The 20,415-nt window shown below is 42.7% G+C and overlaps 1 protein-coding gene across 4 annotated transcripts in view; it reads left to right on the forward strand.

The window, feature by feature from the left end:
- Positions 1-5,860: 5,860 nt before the first annotated feature.
- CDC16 (cell division cycle 16) overlaps positions 5,861-20,415 on the forward strand; it is a 30,088-nt gene continuing 15,533 nt past the window's right edge. Inside the window, exons 1-12 of one of the 4 annotated variants that reach the window (XM_058548558.1) lie at positions 5,861-5,995; positions 7,289-7,343; positions 7,439-7,536; positions 8,718-8,756; positions 9,411-9,551; positions 11,600-11,759; positions 12,760-12,851; positions 13,357-13,490; positions 14,057-14,136; positions 15,441-15,490; positions 16,349-16,422; positions 18,085-18,210. In XM_058548558.1, the coding sequence (XP_058404541.1) occupies positions 5,948-5,995; positions 7,289-7,343; positions 7,439-7,536; positions 8,718-8,756; positions 9,411-9,551; positions 11,600-11,759; positions 12,760-12,851; positions 13,357-13,490; positions 14,057-14,136; positions 15,441-15,490; positions 16,349-16,422; positions 18,085-18,210 (1,097 nt within the window). In that variant the 5' untranslated portion in view covers positions 5,861-5,947. Of the gene's footprint in view, positions 5,996-6,284; positions 6,310-7,288; positions 7,344-7,438; positions 7,537-8,717; positions 8,757-9,410; positions 9,552-11,599; positions 11,760-12,759; positions 12,852-13,356; positions 13,491-14,056; positions 14,137-15,440; positions 15,491-16,348; positions 16,423-18,084; positions 18,211-20,415 lie in introns of those variants that run through there. The other 3 variants (XM_058548556.1, XM_058548559.1, XM_058548557.1) reach the window with 3 other exon arrangements.

The raw sequence follows: 20,415 nt of genomic DNA on the forward strand, positions 1-20,415 counted from the left end.
CCAGTTACTAAGGACTTGTAATCCAAACCAAATTCACATTTTAATTTTTTTTTTAAATGAGTTTGATGGAAATTTTAGACTATCTTTGTGATTTTACTAATTCTCCATCTCGTGACTTTAACTAGGACATATAGGTTAACAAAAAATATTCAGTCAAGACTCTAAACATGAAATTGAGTATGACAAACCACTTGCCAGCCTTACCACAATAGACAGACTCCAGGCCTAACTGAGGTCCCAGAAACTTCGTTTAGCAGCCTGGCCACTGCATTTTAGCCATTCCATAGAGCTGAGCAGGCCGAAGGTAAACAAGAACCGTCTTGGCGCAGAGACCTCAAATGGAACTAGCGCAAACTCTCATTTTGAGAAGGACCCTGCGAAATGGCTAAGACAGGTTTCCATGCTGCTGGTTTGTCTCTAGGACTTGTTAGCAAGACTGCTGCTACTACTACCTCTACTAATAAATATCATCAATAATATAATGTAATGCAATGCAACATATGCTGATATACATACGCATTATAATTGCAGGAATACGTTCAGCATTATTCTCAGCACTTTACGTGAATTCTCTCACTGAATCCTTGCGGGCACCCATCCTATGAAGTATGAGCTACCATCATCCCCATTTTACAGATGAGGAAATGGTGCAGAGAGGTTGAGGGATTTGCCAAAGCTCTGAGCCAAGGTAGTTCTAACCAGAGCCCCCTTCTCACCAAACAGCACACTCGTCTCCCCCACGGTGTGGCCCCGCAGGATGGTTCCGAGTTTCTTCATAGGGCTTCCTCAGCCTTCACTTTTATTACTCTTCTGCCTCTGGCTGCATCTCAGAGGTCTCCCTCTCCACCCCATGGCTACCCTCCAGTAAGGAGTGGGAAAATCACCCGGCTATGGTGTTGGAAAGAAGACATGGTCCTGGAAAGGGTGGTCCATGCACTTTGAATTGGTTTCTGGTAGAAAAGATGGATTTTCTCTAACCCATCTGTATTTTCTCACCCTGTTGTAACAAAGGCATGCCTTTGGGTGGCTGACTCGGTTAGGTAATGTGGTGGGCAGAATAACAGCCCCCAAGATGTCCACGTCTAATTCCTGAACTTGCAAATATATTACCTCAAATGGCGAAAAAGACTTCGCAGAGGTGATTAAGTTAAAGATTTTAAATAACACAATTGTCCTGAGTCATTTGGGCAGGCACAATGTAATCACAAGGGTCCTTATAAGTGAGAGAGGCAGGAGGGTCGGAGTCAGAGAGAGATTTGAAGACGCTACTGTAGGGGAAGAGGGAGAATCCCCCTCTGCCCTTTCCCTTAAGGTTCTTATGGCTGGCCAAATAATTAACAAGACAGGTTAGCAGGAGAAAATAATACCAAGTTCAATAACATGTATACATGGGAGAAACCAGGGACACTGAGTTTCTCAACACAATGGCAGAGATTCTCGTCTTACATACCATCTTCAGTCAAAGACAAAGGAGGATGTTGGGGATGGGGGGTGTCAGTTACGAGAGATTACCAGAAAAGCACTGTAAACAAGAGTAAGGTTATTATGCAGATTTAAGGCCTCACCCTTCACATTGATAAGTTTTTAGAGATGAGGTCATCCCCCCTCTTCCCAGGACAGAGAGGGAGATACCTTTACAAATGGAGATTTCCCTTATAAATGTAAATGTTTGTCTGGCAACACCCAGCAGGGCCACCTAGAGAATGTGGCCGGGAAGAGACAGAATTTTTAAGAGGGGCTTGGTGCCTTTCCTATTGTAATATCTATTTTACATTATATTATAGCCATCATGATAGATAGTAACTCCTTCCTGAAACAGATCTCTTATGTTAAATTCTTTAGGCAGTTTGGGAGGGGAAACTCAAATGTTCTTCCTGAGTTTTCTGAGTCTGTATTGTCTTCAGCTCGAAACAATCCGCATACCAGAGTGGTGCACCTTGGGGTGGCCTGCCCTGAGCACCACCACTACTTTGTCGGCTTTGAAGATGGAGGGAGAAGCCATGAGCCAAGGAATGCAGGCAGCCTCGAGAAGCTGGAAAAGGCAAGGAATTCTACTTTCCCCTCGAGCCCTCAGAGGGAAACAGCCTTGCCAACACCTTCACATTAGACTGGTGAGACCCATTTCAAGTAGTGATCGGAGACTAGGAAATAAAATCAGAACTCTGCAAACATTTAAATGCCCCAGGGTGATTTGACTAATAGAGAAAATTCTATTTATTTTCCTCTCTTCACATTCTCTCCCAGTATTGCCTTCAAGGAACACACAGACTACAAGGTGATATGGAAAACAAACATACAATTACAACGGTGCCACTAAAAAGTGTAGGAGGGACACATAAACCCAACTTGGGGAGCTTGAAGATTTCCTGGAGGAAACGGCCACTGTATTAATCTGGGTTCCCCAGAGAAACAGAGCTGATAGGATGTGTGTGTGTGTGTGTGTGTGTGTGTGTATCCACGTATATGATTTATTATAATGAGTTGGCTCACGCAGTTACAGAGGTCGAGAAGTCCCAGGATCTGCCATCGGCTGAGCTGACAGTGTGAGCTCCAGTCCCAGTCTGAGTCCAAAGGCAGGAGAAGACCAAGGTCCAGCTCCAGCCATCAGGCAGAGGGCAAATTCCCTCGTACTCTACCTTTCTGTTCTATTAGGGTGTTTCATGGATTACTGGGGAGGGCAATCTGCTTTACTCAGTCTAATTTAAATCTTAATTTCATCCAAAACACCCTCACAAACACACCCAGAATAATGTGTGACCAAAGATCTGGGCATCCTGTGCTGCGACCAAGTTGACACATAAAATTAACCATCACAGCCACTCAGGTGTGACCTAAAGGATTAGCATAAACGGTATAACCCAGCCTAGTCTGATAACCACAACACCAAACATTCTTCAGTCCTTGAAAAGAACAAGGCAGGTTCTGATGGGGTAAGATCTCTAAGGTATACCAGTGAACAAGGCAGTTCTCAGAATAATTACACATAGTACCAACCCATTTTTGTAGAGAAGAAAAAGAGATATATTTGTAAATGTGCATATGTGCCTCCAAGGCACAGAAGGAAGCAGAAAATGCACAATATTGACAGTGATTGTGGAGGAGGGAAGGGGGAGGGGAAGGTTCACAGCCTGTATAAACCTTTATTGTGGGAATCTTTTATAAAGAGAGTGCATCCATGTGCAACTTACACGACAAAAAAGATAAAACCTAAGGAATACACAAATAATTATCTATAAATATTAAATGAATAGAAGCAGTTGAAAATACGGCTTAAAATATACCTTGCCACTTGCCTCCGCCACGTTAATGAGCACAGAGCTGATTACTATCTGCTTGCATGGAGGGGGTGGGGAGGGAGAAGGAACGGGAGAGATATAGAAGAAATTTAACAGTACGATTTCAGGGGCCAGCCCCGTTGCTTAACGGTTAAGCGCGCGTGCTCCGATACTGGCAGCCCGGGTTCGGATCCCGGGCGCGCACCGACGCACCGCTTCTCTGGCCATGCTGAGGCCGCGTCCCACGTCCAGCAACTAGAAGGATGTGCAACTATGACATACAACTATCTACTGGGGCTTTGGGGGAAAAAAGGAGGATTGGCAATAGATGTTAGCTCAGGGCCGGTCTTCCTCAGCAAAAAGAGGAGGATTAGCATGGATGCTAGCTCAGGGCTGATCTTCCTCACAAAACAATATAAATAAATAAATAAAAACAAACAAATAAAAGTACTATTTCAAAATATTACAGTCTATGTGTACGCATAGAAGAGGAGATGGCAGATTACTCACAAAAGTTGGAGAGAAGAATTTTTTTTTTTGAGGAAGATTCGCCCTGCACTAACATTTGTTGCCAATCTCCCTCTTTTTTCTCCCCAAAGCCCCAGTATGTAGTTGTGTATCCTAGTTGTAGAGTTGTAGCTCTTATATGTGTGACACCACCTTAGCATGGCTTGATGAGAGGTGAGTAGGTCGGCCCCCAGGATCTGAACAGGCGAACCCCAGGCCGCCAAAGCCAAACTTAACTGCTACACCACCAGGCCAGCCCTGGGAGAGAATTTTTGAGTGATGGGATTCTTTATGGGAAGTTTTAAGTTCTTTTGGCTTCTCTGCATGTTCTTTTCTCAGGTTTTTATGTTTATAAAGGTTATATCCACTTTTAAAAACATAAGGCACATACACGGTCTGAAACTCAAAAGCACAAACAGACATCCAGGAAAAAGTCTCCCTGCCCCAATCTCTCAGGGCTGGCACTCCTCACAGAAGGCATCGCACTGTCCCCAGGTTTCTAACTCCTCCTTCCGGGGACAGTTCAAGGAGCTTTCTACCTATTTTTCAGTTAGTATTCCATTTTACCCAAACAGACACAACCGATAAACAGCTTCCTATACCTTGCTTTTTCTTCCTTATCTTGGAGTGTTCCAATTTCACACACGCAGACCTGCCTCGTTCTGTTTGACGGCTGTGTGGTATTCCACTACGTCAGTACACTTGACTTCCTTAATCAGTCTTTTAAACGATGGGTTATTAAGTGGCCCCTAAACTTTTGCTTTCACAGACGGTGCTGTGGTGACCATCTTTATGAGGCAGGTAGCCCTCTGAGCATCTCTGCACACTTAACTGCCAGCACCATTTATGTATAGTAAGTTAAGTAAACAATACTTGTCAAACGATGTTTCTTTTTGCATTCAACCTGTCAAAGGAGTTTTGTTATAACTGTATTTAAGATATGTTTCACATACTGTAAAATTTAAAGTGCATAGCTCAATGCTTTTAGTTTACTCGGAATTGTGCAGCAATCACTACAGTCAGCTTTCGGTCACTGTCACCACCCTACGACAAGTCCCGTTCAGCAGTCCCTCGTCTTCCAGGCAGCCCAGCCGGCACTAGCCCCCGACACTGCTTCTCAGCGCCTCGCTCCTGATGTGCCTGTTCTGGGTATTTCATATAAACTGCGTTAAAAAAACCCATTCCAGCGACCTTAGTTAAAGCCCGGGAAGGGAGGTTTCATCGGGGGTGGAGCCTCGCGGGGGTGCAGGGACCCTGCGAGGGAAACGCGGTGGGCTCACGGCACAAGAGGGCGGCGTTTGCAGCCGAGGTCACGGCGAGCTGTGTGGACGGGGACGACGGAGAGACCTTCAGAGTGAGAGCTTCCAGGTGGTCAGACGCCACGGCGCGGTGGAGACGAGGAGTCTGGTCGCGCACGATCTTCAGACGCGGAGGGCAGGGGATTCCGGCTAAACCCAGCCCTGCGGGCGCACACACGGGGTACCCGGCCGGGCCTGAACGGACGGAGCTAGGGCCCGGGGCAGCGGGAATCTCCTCCACGGACGCTGCGCGGTCCTCGGGCGGCTCCTCTTAGACGCACGGTCCCTCCGCGGGGCCGCCGCACCGCTGCTGCGCGTCCACGTCTCCCTCCACGGCCCGCGCCCCGGGCGCACGGTCACTCCCTGTCCACGCCTCCCTCCGCGGCGCCCACGCCCCGGGGCCGCGGTCACTCCGTGTGCACCCCCTCCCTCCGCCGGCCGCCGGTGCGCTCTGCCATCCTGTGAGATATCGTGAGGCGGGGCCTTCGGGTCCTGAGCCCCGGACGTGGAGGTGCCCGGACGCGGCGGGAACGGGTCCCGTGTGGGACCGCGGACCCGAGCGAAGGAGGAGGACGTCGACCCCAGGCCCGCGCACCCACGCCCGCCGAGGACCGACTCACGGGCGAGCGGCGCCGGCGCCTGAGCGGCCCCAAGCCGGAGAGGACGCGCCTCCGCGGCCTAGAGACCCCGCCCGCCGGGGCTCAGACGGCGCGCGGAACCCACGGCGCGGCGCCTGCTTCCGGCGCCAGAGAGGACTCTTTCGCCGGGACTTCCGGGGCGGAGCCCGGAGGAGCGGAAGGTCTGGCGGCGCACGGGATCGGGTCGGGGCGGCCGGCAGCTGGAACCAGGGCGCGCCGAGGCGCAGCCATGAACTTGGAGCGGCTGCGGAAGCGCGTGCGGCAGTACCTAGACCAGGTGGGCTGCCTGGCCAGCGTGGGTCCGCGGGGGTCGCCACCGTCGGGTCTCGCTGGGGCGAGGCGGCCGGGCCGGGCTTTGGTTCGGGGTGCAGCCCCCGCGGGAGGGACGCGGCCCTAGCCTGCCCCGCGCCGGACGGTGAGAGCCGCGGGGCGCGGGCGGGCCCTGCACGTGCTCGGGGCCGCTCGGCCGGACGCCCGGACAGCCGGACACCCGGGTCCGCGGTCGGGGCTCCGTGCGGCCGGATACTCGGGCCCGGGTTCGGGGCTCCGTGCGGCCGGACTGCTGGACACTCGGACACGCAGTCGGGGTCAGTACGTACTTATCGCTCACTGGAAGTGGAAGGATGACTTTAGGAGGAAAATTGCAGGGCGGTCTTTGAGTTTAGCTAGCTAAGAGGAAATTTTTGAAAAGTTTAGTTGTGGTTCTTGTGTGGCCGAATTTAAGTGATTAAAGATACAAACAAGCCTGTTGTCTCAAATCAGTACTTTAAAAAATTTTGTATTAACTACATCTGCATTGCTTGCATCACTGTTTAATGAACAGCAAACTGTTTAAGTGGAGAAGTGTCTCTAGAATCAGTTTCAGTTTAATCTGTGATGTCACTTGGTTTTTGTAAAATGTACGCTCTCCCGATAAATTGGAAACAAGGAAGGGGAGGAGATCGTGAAATGTTCAGAGTCGGATGTGAGATACTGTTGCCAGATGTTTGCAGTGCGTTGGAGAGCTGTGTTGTGATTGCACGTAGGTCAGTGGAATTGGACAGATGCTTTCTGAGCACTTTTCTTTTTGGCCCTGAGGATGCGTGTGGAGTGAGGCCTGGTTTCCACTCTTAGGGCACTTACACTGGGCAGACCTGTAACTGTCCCAGAAGCATCCCAGAACCTCCAGATTGACTAGCAGCAGAGTTCCTGGTTTGTACCAGGAAGACTGAGGCAAAGATCTGGAAAGATGGAGAACCATCGCTAATGACTAGATATTGCAAAACAGTCATTTAAATTATGTGCTGTTTTAGGTACCTGCTGATACAGTTTTGCAATGTATAAGTTTAAAAAAAACTTTTCTTGAAGTGTATATATCAAAAATCTTCTAGTGTTTTTATTGTAGCATTGAACTAAAACTCACTTAGATATAAGGTAGAGAGATGATTGACAGATCCCTACTACATGTAAAAAATTACTGTATTGAGATGTTGATTTATTATATAGCAATCTAATAATATTAGGTACTTGCTTAACACTATTGAAATAATAGAGCAGTTACCACTTTGTTTTTTTTTTTTTGTGGATACAGCACCAGTATCAAAGTGCTCTGTTTTGGGCAGATAAAGTAGCTTCACTCTCTCATGGTAAGTGACAAATTCTAATTTTTTTTCTGGTTTCTCCATCTTTAAAAATCTGTATTTCCTTGCACCTCTGGCCACTTATGTAATTTTCCCTCCAGAGGAGCCGCAGGACATTTATTGGTTGGCTCAGTGTCTTTACCTGACAGCACAGCATCACAGAGCAGCTCATGCGCTTCGGTCACGAAAACTGGACAAAGTAAGTGATTGTATGAACTTTAAAGCTTTCCGAAACTTTTTAAAAATGTCGTTACATTAGTACGTTAGGAGCATGTTTTACACCAAAATTATTTAAAAGGATTCAATTTTTTTATTGAATGTGAAGAGAAAGTTTCTTATTCCTAGTCTCAGTCACGTTGTTTTCCCCCTACCTCCCACCATCTAGTCACTGAGTTGAAAATGCAGTTTTCTAAATAGCTCTGAAATTACAGATATTCCTTTCCATCTCATTACCAGTCATAGATGTCAGGCCTTTCATTTGTCCGTTTTGTTGTTTTAGCCTTTTCTTAGCTCTTATCCAGTAATATCTTTCCTACTCCTACCTTCCCTGTCTTCAGTTTATCTTTTAAACTGTCACAGGGCTGGTCTTCCTAAGACACAGATCTGGTTACAGTCACGCACCGCGTAACGACGTTTCAGTCAATGACAGACCGCATGTACGACGGTGGTCCCGTAAGATTAGTACCATTGAGCCTAGGTGTGCAGTGGGCTGTACCATCAACGTTTATGCACATATACTCTGATGTTTGCACCATGATGACATCGCCTAACACTGCAGTTCTCAGAACGTGTCCCCGTCATTAAGCGACGTATGACTGTATTTCATTCACAGTCTTGCTCGGTGGTTTCCTGTTAGCTACAGGATAAGATCAGATACATTAATAGACACCCCAGGTCCTTGACACCCCAGGTCCTTGATTTCTCTTCAGTCTGCAGCTGACCCACCACCACCGTCAGTACGTGTCACATGTGCTGCAGTCATGCTGACTACTTGCGGTTCCTTAGACTTGCAATGGTTATTCAGACTCAGTGCCTGGAATGCTGACCAGCTCCCCACTTACCTCTTCCTACAGATGTGTTCCTCAGCTGGCTTGTCCTTGTCTTGCCCTTCTTTCATGGTTTATGAAAGAAACTGTGCTCTCTTTATGTCTCCCCTGCTGTAACCCTTGAGGGCAGGTCCTTACGCCTTTTTGAATCCTTGGTGCCTAGTAAACAGTAGATTCATGATGAATATGGGTTAAAAAGACCGGATTTTTTTTCTCTGCCAGGGTGAAAGGAAAAACTATGAAAACAGGTTTCTTGTCATGCTTATAGTTTTCTTTTAGAATGGAGATGTATATTATCTTGACCACTTTTTTAATAGATTAATTTCTTTCCTAGTTGTATGAAGCATGTCGCTACCTTGCAGCTAGATGCCATGTAAGTATGCTCTTAGTTTCATTTTTGTTTCGTAAAAGTTTAATTATGTGAATGTGATGCATTCCTCACATGTGTGTGAGAATTCTAGTGATGGAGCTTGGCAGATTAGTAAAGCATTCCTTGAGGAAATGTTCTTTTCTTTTGTGTTGTTTGCTATGAAATATTGATTCTCCATTTACTAAAAGCTGACATACATGAAGAAAATTCTACTTTAGACATTTTAAATTTAAATAATGAGTGGGTGTAATATTTATTACTCTCTTAAAATCTGCAGTATTTGTGTGTATATCTAGTGTCACAAGCCCTGGGTGATGGACCGTGTCTCTCTTCTCTGCATAGTATGCTGCAGGAGAGCATCAGCAGGCTCTTAGAATCTGCAGTACTTGTGTGTATATTAGTGTCAGAAGCCCTGGGTGACGGACGGTGTCTCTGTTCTCTGCATAGTATGCTGCAGGAGAGCATCAGCAGGCTCTTAGAATCTGCAGTATTCATGTGTATATTAGTGTCAGAAGCCCTGGGTGATGGACGGTGTCTCTGTTCTCTGCGTAGTATGCTGCAGGAGAGCATCAGCAGGCTCTTAGAATCTGCAGTATTCATGTGTATATTAGTGTCAGAAGCCCTGGGTGATGGACGGTGTCTCTGTTCTCTGCGTAGTATGCTGCAGGAGAGCATCAGCAGGCTCTTGACATTCTTGATATGGAGGAGCCGATCAACAAAAGATTATTTGAGAAACACTCAAAGGATGACAGTGGCTTGAAAGACCCCTCCAGTGACTGGGAAATATCACAGTCGTCAGTAAGTAATAAACATACATTGGTAACATCAGTAAGAATTACCCACTTGACATGGCAAATGTAAACCCTCTTCTTTTACGTATTTCAGTGTAACCGTGTTAAAGCAGTTTGGTTACCAGTTTATTTAATTTGCCCACCAAAATCCAAAAAGATTCTGAGACGTTTCTGAGCTATCACTTGGAAGCTGTAATTTTGTCTTCAGGTGCTTGAGTCTGAAGTAGGCTGACTTGAGATCTCCTTCTCTTATTTGATGCCTTAAACTACTCCGCACGTGGCATCATCTTTCCTCTTCTTACTGTGTTTCAAGAGTGTTTTTTATTTAGCCCCAAGAAACCTTGATTACTTTAGATTGTTTCTTTCTTTCCAGGGAGTGGTTTGGTGTTACTATTTATGTTATTTTGTGTATTTCAGTTTGTATACTTTATATCTGCATGAAATTGCAAATTCTTTGCTGGCAGAGATTATATAATATGATGTAATAAATGACGTCCACAGTGAGATTACTAATCTGGACTGTTATTCTTTTGTTTTCTTTATTTTTTAAACAGCTTTCTTGAGAGATAATTCGCATACCATGCAATTCATTCATTTAAAGTGTACAGTTCATTGGCTTTTAGTGTGTTCACGGAGCTGTACAACACTCACCACAGTCAATTTTAGAGCATTTTTATTACTCCAGAAAGAAACCCTGTGCTTGTTAGCTGTCACCCACCACTTCCTCTGTTTCCTCGGTTATTCTTTATAACTTACTTAGGAAGGGACTTGGTTACTCTACTTTTCACCTCAAAAAGGTAGGAATTCTATACATTCTTAGGTGGTGTCTCTCTCTTTGTTTTGTGTGTGTGTGAGGAAGATCAGCCCTGAGCTAACATCCATGCCAATCTTCCTCTTTTTGCTGAGGAAGCCTGGCCCTGAGCTAACATCTGTGCCCATCTTCCTCCACTTTATGTGGGATGCCGCCACAGCATGGCTTGACAAGCGGTGTGATGGTGCGTGCCTGGGATCCGAACCTGGGCTGCCAGCAGCGGAGCGTGCACACTTAACTGCTACGCCATGGGGCCAGCCCCTCTCTCTTTCTTTTTTTGAAGTGTTTATTAATTTATGTGTTAAGCACATTCATTTTTCTGCTAAGAAATGCATTTATGAGGGAGCTTGGTATTACTATTTTTGGACCTCCTATCTGTTAACTTATCTCTGAGAAATGCGCGATTTATTTGTAATGCATTATTGTTTTATGAAATTACTTTTTTTTCTACAATTCATAGGATATTGCATAGGTCTAAGATTCTCTCATAATGTCCTCCAATATTTTTAAAATTTTGATTTTATGATGACTCTTTTTCATCCCTTGACCAATTTTAGCTACTCATCTTTGGATCGTCTTTAAGCTCAGTTATGTGTTTCTTGAGGTTTCGAGTCTAGAAATAAATCAGATTTCCACATCCTCTTGTTAATAGTAGCACGGTGGCTGCTGTGAGGGCGCCTTACCATGTGCTGCTATTTAGAGAGCGCCACCTCCAGTCCTCACTGAGCCCTGTACATTAAATGAGGAAAGGAAACTGAGGCAAGAGAGGTAAATCACTGGTCCAAGGTCACTAGTGAGTGCCGGAGCTGGGATGTGAACTCTGGTCTGTCTAGTTCCAGAAAGCCAAGCTCCTAACCACTGTGCTACATTGCTACCGGTTGTCTGATATTTTTCATTGAGGTCTACCTAGCAAACTGTTTTAGAGTTTGATGTAATATGTGCATGCTCTGTTTGCTGTCTCTAAGTTGTCACCCTATTTGAGACATAGTGATGAACAAGATAGCCGTGATAGGCAGGTGGTCATAGAGGTGTGCTGAAGTCAAGAGAGCCTGGGGAAGGTAGGTTAGAGAAGTTTTACTGTCATGTTTCTGTTAATCCAGACTGAGTCTGACAGTGAGGATGGAACACATTGTTTTAGATGTAAAACAAAAAAGTCTCAGCCTGCAGATAATATATAATTTTTGATCAAAAATTAAATTTAAAAATATTGACTTAGTATGTGATTCATCATATTTTTCCAACAGATAAAGAGTTCTATTTGTCTTTTACGAGGGAAAATCTACGATGCTCTGGATAACAGAACCCTGGCCACCTACAGCTATAAGGAAGCTCTGAAGCTCGACGTCTACTGCTTCGAAGCGTTTGATCTTCTGACGTCACACCACATGCTGACAGCCCAAGAAGGTGTGGAAACTCAGGCATTTATGTTGAGCACAATTAATATTGTTGGGATTGTTTTTTTCTCTGAAATCTGTTGACTCAACAGCAGACTATGTACAGGTTTAAATAGACCTATTTCCTTAATGTCTTCAAGTATGGAGCACGTTGCAAAGTACACTATTATGCAGTGCCTCTTGCAGTCAGTCTTTAGGGATTGTGGTGTGATTAGGCCATCTTTTTGAAAAGCGGCGTGAGGTAGTATAAACCAAGATTTCAATATCTGATTCAGTGATTCTCAACCTGGCTGCACTGTTAATCCCTGAGGAGCTTTAAAAACATTGTGCGGGTCCTAACTCCAGACCAGTTGAAGCAGAATCTCTGGTGCTGGGGCCCTGGCATCAGATGATTTAAAGCTCCCAGATGATCCTAAGGAACAACAAGGGCTAAGAAGTATTGACCTAGCATGTCGGCAGTGATGTGAGGTGGATAAACGAGAGAAACAGAGAAAATGGGGATGTTGTATTAATGGAATCAAATGTATTTTAGCGTAGTGCAATAGTTCTCAACCAGGGTGATTTTGCCTTCTAGGGGACATTTGGCAATGTCTGGAGACATTTTTGATTGTCAGTTAGGGGTCGAGGGAGGGTAGGAGGTTGCTACTGGCATCTAGTGGGTAGAGGCCAGAGATCCTGCAAAACGTCCTGCAGTGCCTAGGACAGCCAACACAACAGAACTGTCCACGCACAGTGTCAGTAGTGCTGGGGTTGGGAAGCTGGTCTGGTGATTCTTGAGTCTGGTGATGACCGGGATCACCTGGAAGGCTTCATGGCACAGCCCTCCAGGTGGGTCTCATCACCAGGGTCTGGAACCACTGTCTTAGTTTTCTCTAGTACATTTTGATCTTGTTATTTTGTCTTTTGAGTTTGATTTACTTAGACCAAGAAATATAGAAGAATATTTTTCATTGCTGACTTTTTCCCCCCATAAATATTGAGGACATTCTTTTTTTCTCAACATTTTTAAGAAAAAGAACTTCTTGAATCACTACCTCTTAGCAAGCTCTGTACTGAAGAACAGGAATTGCTACGTTTTTTATTTGAGAACAAATTAAAGAAGGTAAGTAAAAACACTAACTTAGTATTTGCCTTTTGTAAATATCTTATTTCTTTCATTAAATTTGGCCTCTATTCTTTTACTAGTTAAACTATCAGAAGTTAATTTTTATTAATTTAGGTGATTTGCAAGAATAGATTTACATTATTTAAAATATACGATGTGATTCCTAAAAAAGCTTCCAAAACTATCTGTCTTCCTCCCAGGGACTCCTTATACTAAAGATTGAACTATCAGATAAATGGAATGATGTTGCGTGAAAATGAGGATGTTTTTCTTATGCTTCCTGAATCTCTACTTTGTAAAATACTTCCTACCATGGAATTCTGTGATAGAATTGAGAAGAGAATTAAACTTATTGAGAGGAGTACTGATGAGACTTGAAGTTAAAAGTTCCCAGAGGCTCACACATGTCCTTGTGTAAATCCTTTCAACACGTGGGCCAGATGGAGTCTGCTTTTGCTTTGGTGTTGCTCATGGAGTTTATGTTTACATTTCTCTGTTTCAGTATAATAAGCCTAGTGAAACTGTCATCCCCGAGTCTGTAGATGGTTTGCAAGAGAATCTGGATGTGGTAGTGTCTTTAGCTGAAAGACATTATTATAACTGTGATTTTAAAATGTGCTACAAACTTACTTCTGTGTAAGTATATCCAGTCATTTTTGTGTAGGAACATAGAGTTCAGTACATTTTACCTAAGAAATGCATGGGACATGCTTTCTGAGTAATTTTGAACTAATTGATGATAATTTAAGTCATCTTTACCATTTGCAGAGTAAATTCAAGCTTGTCCATTACCAAATTACATAAACTATTTTTAACGGATCTTTGGGTTGCTTAAAATCCTTGAATTCACAAAAATTTTAATTGATGAATACTTGTGATCTATTAATATTTTGTAGTTTTTGATCCTTCTAAATAATTAGACTCTTTATTTGATGCGTTACAAGTTTACTGATGTAAAGTAAATGTATGTAATAATGTTTAGTTTTATTCCTTCCAAATAAACCAGAATTTTCCCTTTCGTTTATAACCTAATCATTGCCTTAACTGAACCAACTTGAAGATAATGGAGTTAAAAAAGTAGAACAGTATTGTAATGGGTGGTCTTGTACATGACGCTGTACTGACTGTTTAAACATAGCTAATTATGATGAGTGCTGTTACATACTGTTTCTGGGGTAGTAATGTGTTGCTTTAACTTTCAGAGTAATGGAAAAAGATCCTTTCCATGCAAATTGTTTACCTGTACATATAGGGACACTTGTGGAGCTGAATAAAGCAAATGGTAAGAATTTTTTTAAATTAAAATAATAATTTTTAAGACAAAATAAATTTCTGTAACTCTTGAAATTTTGTCTCACAAATCCTGGATAATTGAGATTGCAGGTAACAACATAATGGAGTTTTATAATAAAAGTAACAACTGGGGGAAGAAGTGCTTATCACAGTGACCAACGGTCATTCTCTTAACCCAGCAGAACACTCTGCTTCTTTGTCCCTGTTTCCTTTTCTCAGATATAATTTGTGGTTTATGGTTGTTAGCTTTAGAGTGTTGGGTGGCAATTTTGCCTTTTTAAAATTCGTAAGAAAACTGATGTGGCAAGAGTCAGTAACTGTTTAGAAATTGGAAGGGGGCAAATTTTTTGCTCATGTTTTCCACATTTTAACATCTCAGAAACTTTTAGTTGTGTTTGGACTGTGTTCACCCTTAAATCTTTTAAACTGAATGGTGAGCTCTGTTGAGAGGAAAACAAAGCCAGACACTCCACTCCAGACCCTCCTGCTCAGAGTGTGGTCTGTGCACCAGCAGCTTCACGTCTCCTGGACACTTGCTGAGCTGTAGCTGTGACAGCTGCCTGGTCTCATGAGTCCGAGTCTGCACGAAGGAAACGTCATCCCAACGTGCTAGGACTACATGTTTCTCAAGAGGAAATCATCTTGCTGATTTGATAGACTTGGAAGTTTGGTCAACCAGATTGGTTGTGGGTGGTTAAGATGGTCCATAATAGGCCTGTGGAGTTGAGATGTGGGTTTTTAAGATAGATGAGGCTCTTTGACATAACCTCTTAAGCAGGTGATGTGTTTTATCATGTGCCATTCATCCAGTGTTCCAGTCACTCAGCGGGCACTCGGGTCACTTACAGGTCTGGCACAGGGTAAGGAGGTGGGGGGCTGGGGTTTGAATGAAACAGGCATAGTATCTGCCCCGTGGAATTTCTGTATTTCATTAGGTAAATGGATTTTGTATCTAGAAAGAAAGAAAAGTATGACATCATTGCTATGAGATCACAGTTTGTATGATTGTGAAGAGTTGTAAGTGGAGGAAAGTCGTATCTTAAAATCAATATGAGAGCCAGCCTTGGTGGTCTAGTGGTTAAGAGTCAGCGTTCACACCACCATGGCCTGGGATTGTTTCCCAGTTGTGGAACCATACCACCCCACTTGTCTGTCAGTTGTCATACTGTGGCAGTGGCTCACATAGAAAACTAAAACTAACAACTAGGATACACAGCCATGCACTGAAGCTTTAAAAAAAAATTGATTTGATATGAATAACTTTATTCTTTGTTTTCTTTTTCCCTAATGTAGAACTTTTCTATCTCTCTCATAAATTGGTGGATTTATATCCTAGTAATCCTGTAAGTAAATATAAACCTTTTTTTTCCTTAGAGTAAGAACGTACTTAACTAGTGTATTAAGTTCAAGCAGATAATGTTTTATTTTTAAGGTGTTGGAGCAAAATCTGCTAGTGCTTGTGATAATTAGAAGCAGCATTAACCTTTTCAATCCATGAAGGTATTTTTTTAGTATACCAAAACAATTTAAAACAAAAATATTTATTTTTTTCTGATTATAGAAATTATATATGCTTATTATTTAAAAATACTTAGAGAAAAACGAAGTATTGAAAGTGTAAGTCGTCCTCCCACCCCTCATAAGGAAGACTGATAATTGCTTGGTAGCTTTCTCACCTATCTACAAGACAGCTTACTGAATTTTGCGCTGATTGAATTGTCTTCCAAACTGCCGCGGATCAGAACTAAGACCTAGAGATTGAAAGTGTAATCAGGAACTATGTCCTTAGAGACAGAAGTCAGGAGTCAGGGTCTAAGTCTCAGACAAGAATCTGCTCACTAGACCAGTATGAGAGTAGTTTATAAAGAGGCAAAACCAGCACAGGAGAGATCAGCTAACAAGGTAGACCCAGTGGAACCAGGGTTGAGCCAGGGACAGTGCACGTGGGAGGCCAGACTCAGGCTGGTGCTTGAACTGGGAGGTGTTCAGGATCCTCGTCTTGATGGCAGGCACCCCGAGGAGGAGCTGGGGACCCGGTCCTCTTTTCATCCAGGACTTAGTAGACAGCCTGTCTCCAAGAAGTTTCTGATGTGAACTAGAATAGGTGATGGAACATCTATTCCACCCTCTGGCTTAATTTGTTAGAGATTTCTAATTCCAAATTGAGTGTCTTTGGTGATGGTGAATTTTGAACTTTGTAGGTGTCTTGGTTTGCAGTGGGATGCTATTATCTCATGGTTGGTCATAAAAATGAACATGCCAGAAGATATCTCAGGTATGAATTATTGTCTTCTTCGCTCTGAAGTGAACCTGTAGGAAGTGATTTCCTGCTCATCTGCTTTAATGCAGTAACTAGTAACTCTGAAGGTACTCTAAAAAGCAGTTTGAAAGAAGAAAGGTTTTCTTCAGCAGATTCAGTTCAGTTGGATCAGTTATGCAACTTGCTCTTTATAAGGTGTCATGAAGGGAGATGAAGGTAATCAGTGGTGTAGATAGACTTTGTTCTCAAGGAACTTATATTTAAATTTCTATTATAAATGAGAATAAATATGAACAATAGAGAATAATATCAAGTAGTTTGAAAGGTTCTGTTTTTCATTTACAGAGATACTACTAACCTTTTATTTTTAGGACTTCTTTTGTTAATACTTTTGAAGTTGCCTGAAACTTTACATGAGATTAGGCACCAAATGTGACTATAAAACAGAATTCTTGCAATAGTGACATGGTTTATATAAGGATCTGCTTTAGCCACATGCAGCCCAATCAAGCTACTTAACCAGTTTTACTCAATTATTCAAGTATAGAAAAAGGTTTAGTATGTGAAGAATTAATTACTAAAGGTTTAAAATATAATCATACCTGTGATTTCCTCCATGTGAACAAAATAGAAGCTGGATCTAAGGGAAAGCACGTGAGCTTTGGACACAGACTTGAATGCTAATCCAAGTTCTGCCACTTCTGGCTATAATTCCTTGAAAAAGTTATCTCCAATCCTCTCTTTCTTCTCTGTAATGGGAATGATGTGATACTTGTATCCCAGGATTGTAGGAAAATTGATCAGATGACACGAAAGGATCCTGCGCTTGGAAGACAATAGGAAGGGCTCTCTGGTTAGTTGAGTATTAAGCATTTTAGAAAAACTTGCTGTGCTTCTTCCTGGAGTAGGAAGAGGATTTGTGTTGTAATAGTTCTTTTCAACTGTTTTTCTTTGATTTAGTGTGCTTATTCAGTGATGGACTCTACGTGAAACAGGAACTATTTGGGTAAAAAAAAAACTTAGAAAATGCTAGAAAGTGGGAATTTCAGTTTATATTTTCCATGTTTTGTGATATGTTCTCTTTATTCCTTGTTGGGGTCACCAGTGTGTCCACTGATTGAAGACTATTTATGACTGTTGATGACTATGTAGTCCAGTCCTTGGAACCAGGGTGAATCTCTTCCCACATCCCACCGTCTTGACACCATAGGATGTCACTTAATCTTTCTGGCCTCGGTATACTTATCTTTAAAATATAAGTAATGATTTATCTTGGAAGTTATTAGGATTAGATGATACATATAAGGCATCTAACATGTGCCTGGCACACAACAGGCCCTCATTAAATGGTGGCTGCTACCACCATTTATCTACTAGGTTGTGAAGTGAAGCTCCTGGATTAAGTAATATTTGTGAATTCTATACAGAATGCTAATGGGTTCAACTATAGCACCTGAAAAGTTGTGGAACTCACCTAAAATTTCTTAAAAATTTTGCTTGTACTGCTAAACATTCTTTTATTTGAAATGAGTTAACACAAATGTTATATTCGCGTTTAATATGTTGACAGCTCATTTATTTACTTAATTCTAATGTCCTTGAAGCCATCAGCTTACATAAAATTTACTTAACAACTTAATAAATGTTATATTACTTGACTGAAATCTGTTGTTTTAGCAAAGCTACGACGCTTGAGAAGACCTACGGGCCTGCGTGGATCGCGTACGGGCACTCGTTTGCGGTTGAGAGTGAACACGACCAGGCAATGGCTGCTTACTTCACAGCAGCACAGCTGATGAAAGGGTACGGCAGAGCAAGTGGATTCAACTCTGTGACAGGATTGTTTTTGCTAACAGAATGAAATTTCTGTTATTACTGTCACTGCCCTTTGGTTGCTAAACTAAACAAAAATATCTTACTTGCACCTTGTTAGTAGCTTATGGTAGTAAAATAACTGTGTAAGTTGAAGGAGAAAGAAGCTGGTGTAGTGATTCTCCCAGCAGTTTATCTTAACCAATACAGAAGGGAACTGGGAGACCAGGCCAGGGGGACAGGACGACGGGAGCTCTTTTTCACATGATTGTGCAAGAATGAAAGTATTTATGAGCAAAATTATTTACATTCTGTTTATGTCCAAAAGATATTTGATGTGGCTTAGTGGTAGTGCAGGACTGTATTTGTCAGTGTTCTAGATTTACATCAATAATAAATGTATTGATATTAACTGATGTAAGTGTACCCTAAGAGTATGTTACTTTGGGGAGTAGAGTTTGTTATTCCTGTTGACTCTTCGGACTTGCCATTGGTTACACTTGCAGTGTTCTTCGTGTGGGCTGCCTCTGCTGACTGCTGCCTCCATCTCTGTGTGGAGAGGTGGTGGGAGTGTGATAGTTCAGAGGGCTAGGCTGGAGTCAGACTGCATGATGATCTTGGCAAATTATGTAACTTCTTGAAAAATAGAAATAATAGCAATACTTACTCCTACGCTTATTGTGAGGAGTCATTGAGATAATACCAGTTAAAGACTTTGAACAGTATCTGACTCGTAGAAAGCGCGCTTAATAAAAGTTAGCTACCATAATTTGTTTGCTTGTATTCAGAAGTGGGATCATATATTTATCTGTGTTGAATTTCATCTCTTTGGGTTTGATTTATCTTTTCAGACTATCAGACTCATTTTGGCACCCAGTCCTGCATTTGAGTATTATCCTCAGATTATTTTAGTTATATTAAATTTGATAAGTGTGACTTTTATATCTAACTAGTCATCTATGAAAATACTGTAGGGCCGGCCCCGTGGCTTAGTGGTTAAGTGCACGCTTTCCACTGCTGGCGGCCGGGGTTCGGATCCCAGGCGCGCACCGATGCACCGCTTCTCCGGCCATGCTGAGGCCGCATCCCACATACAGCAACTAGAAGGATGTGCAACTATGACATACAACTATCTACTGGGGCTTTGGGGGGAAAAAAGGAGGAGTATTGGCAATAGATGTTAGCGCAGAGCCGGTCTTCCTCAGCAAAAAGAGGAGGATTAGCACGGATGTTAGCTCAGGGCTGATCTTCCTCACAAAAAAAAAAAAAAGTGAAATTAAAAAAAAGAAAAAGAAAATACTGTAAAGGACATAGCTTCCTAACTGTATTATTAGTCATCTCAGCTGCCGTAACAAAATACCATAGACTGGGTGACTTAAACAACAGAAGTTTATTTTCTCACAATTCTAGAGGCTGGGAAGTCTAAAATTAAGGTGCTGATTCCTTGTGAGAGATCTCTTCCTGACTTGCAGACGGCTGCCTTCTCACTATGTCCCCACAGGGCAGAGCGAGAGCTCTGGTGTCTCTTCCTCTTATAAGGGGACCAGCCCTATTGTATTAGGGCCCCAGCCTTATGATCGCATTTAACCTTTGGTATTTCCTTACAGGCCCTCTCTCCAAATACAGTCACGTTAGGGCTTAACATATGAATTTGTGGGGGGTCACACATATGTTCAGTCCATAACATTAGCATATTACTATGCTGGAGGAATAATCCTCCAGGTTAAAATTGTTTAACCAGTCATTCATCCACCTAAATGGTCTTCATACCCCATCTAGGTTTCTCCATCCTGTTCACCAAGACGTGTGAGACCTTTCTAGTGCGCTTCACTTGCCCCCTGATCTATCAGTCTAAGTTGGCAAAAGAGATTTCGATACGTATTGTGAGGTGTTTCTTATGAGCGCATACTAGGGTCTCCTAATTTTTTTTTTGCTATTCTAGGTGCTCACAAACCCAGGTAGTTATTATTAGTTATTAGTTCCCAGCTAAGAATCACAACCAATGATAATTAATGACATGATTAATACCTTTAATGTTTCCTAATTGAACAAACTTTATCTAATTTTCAAATCTTCAAGATAAACATTATTTTCTCTCAATTTCACTTCCCCGTCAGAACGGCTTTGTGTTCTCTTAACTTGCCGTGTGTTTGGGTAAATATTTGAAATTACGTAACTGTTTCAAAATTTCCTTTA

The sequence above is a fragment of the Diceros bicornis genome, chromosome 9 (assembly GCF_020826845.1).
Source record: "Diceros bicornis minor isolate mBicDic1 chromosome 9, mDicBic1.mat.cur, whole genome shotgun sequence".
NCBI classification, from domain to species: Eukaryota; Metazoa; Chordata; class Mammalia; order Perissodactyla; family Rhinocerotidae; genus Diceros; species Diceros bicornis.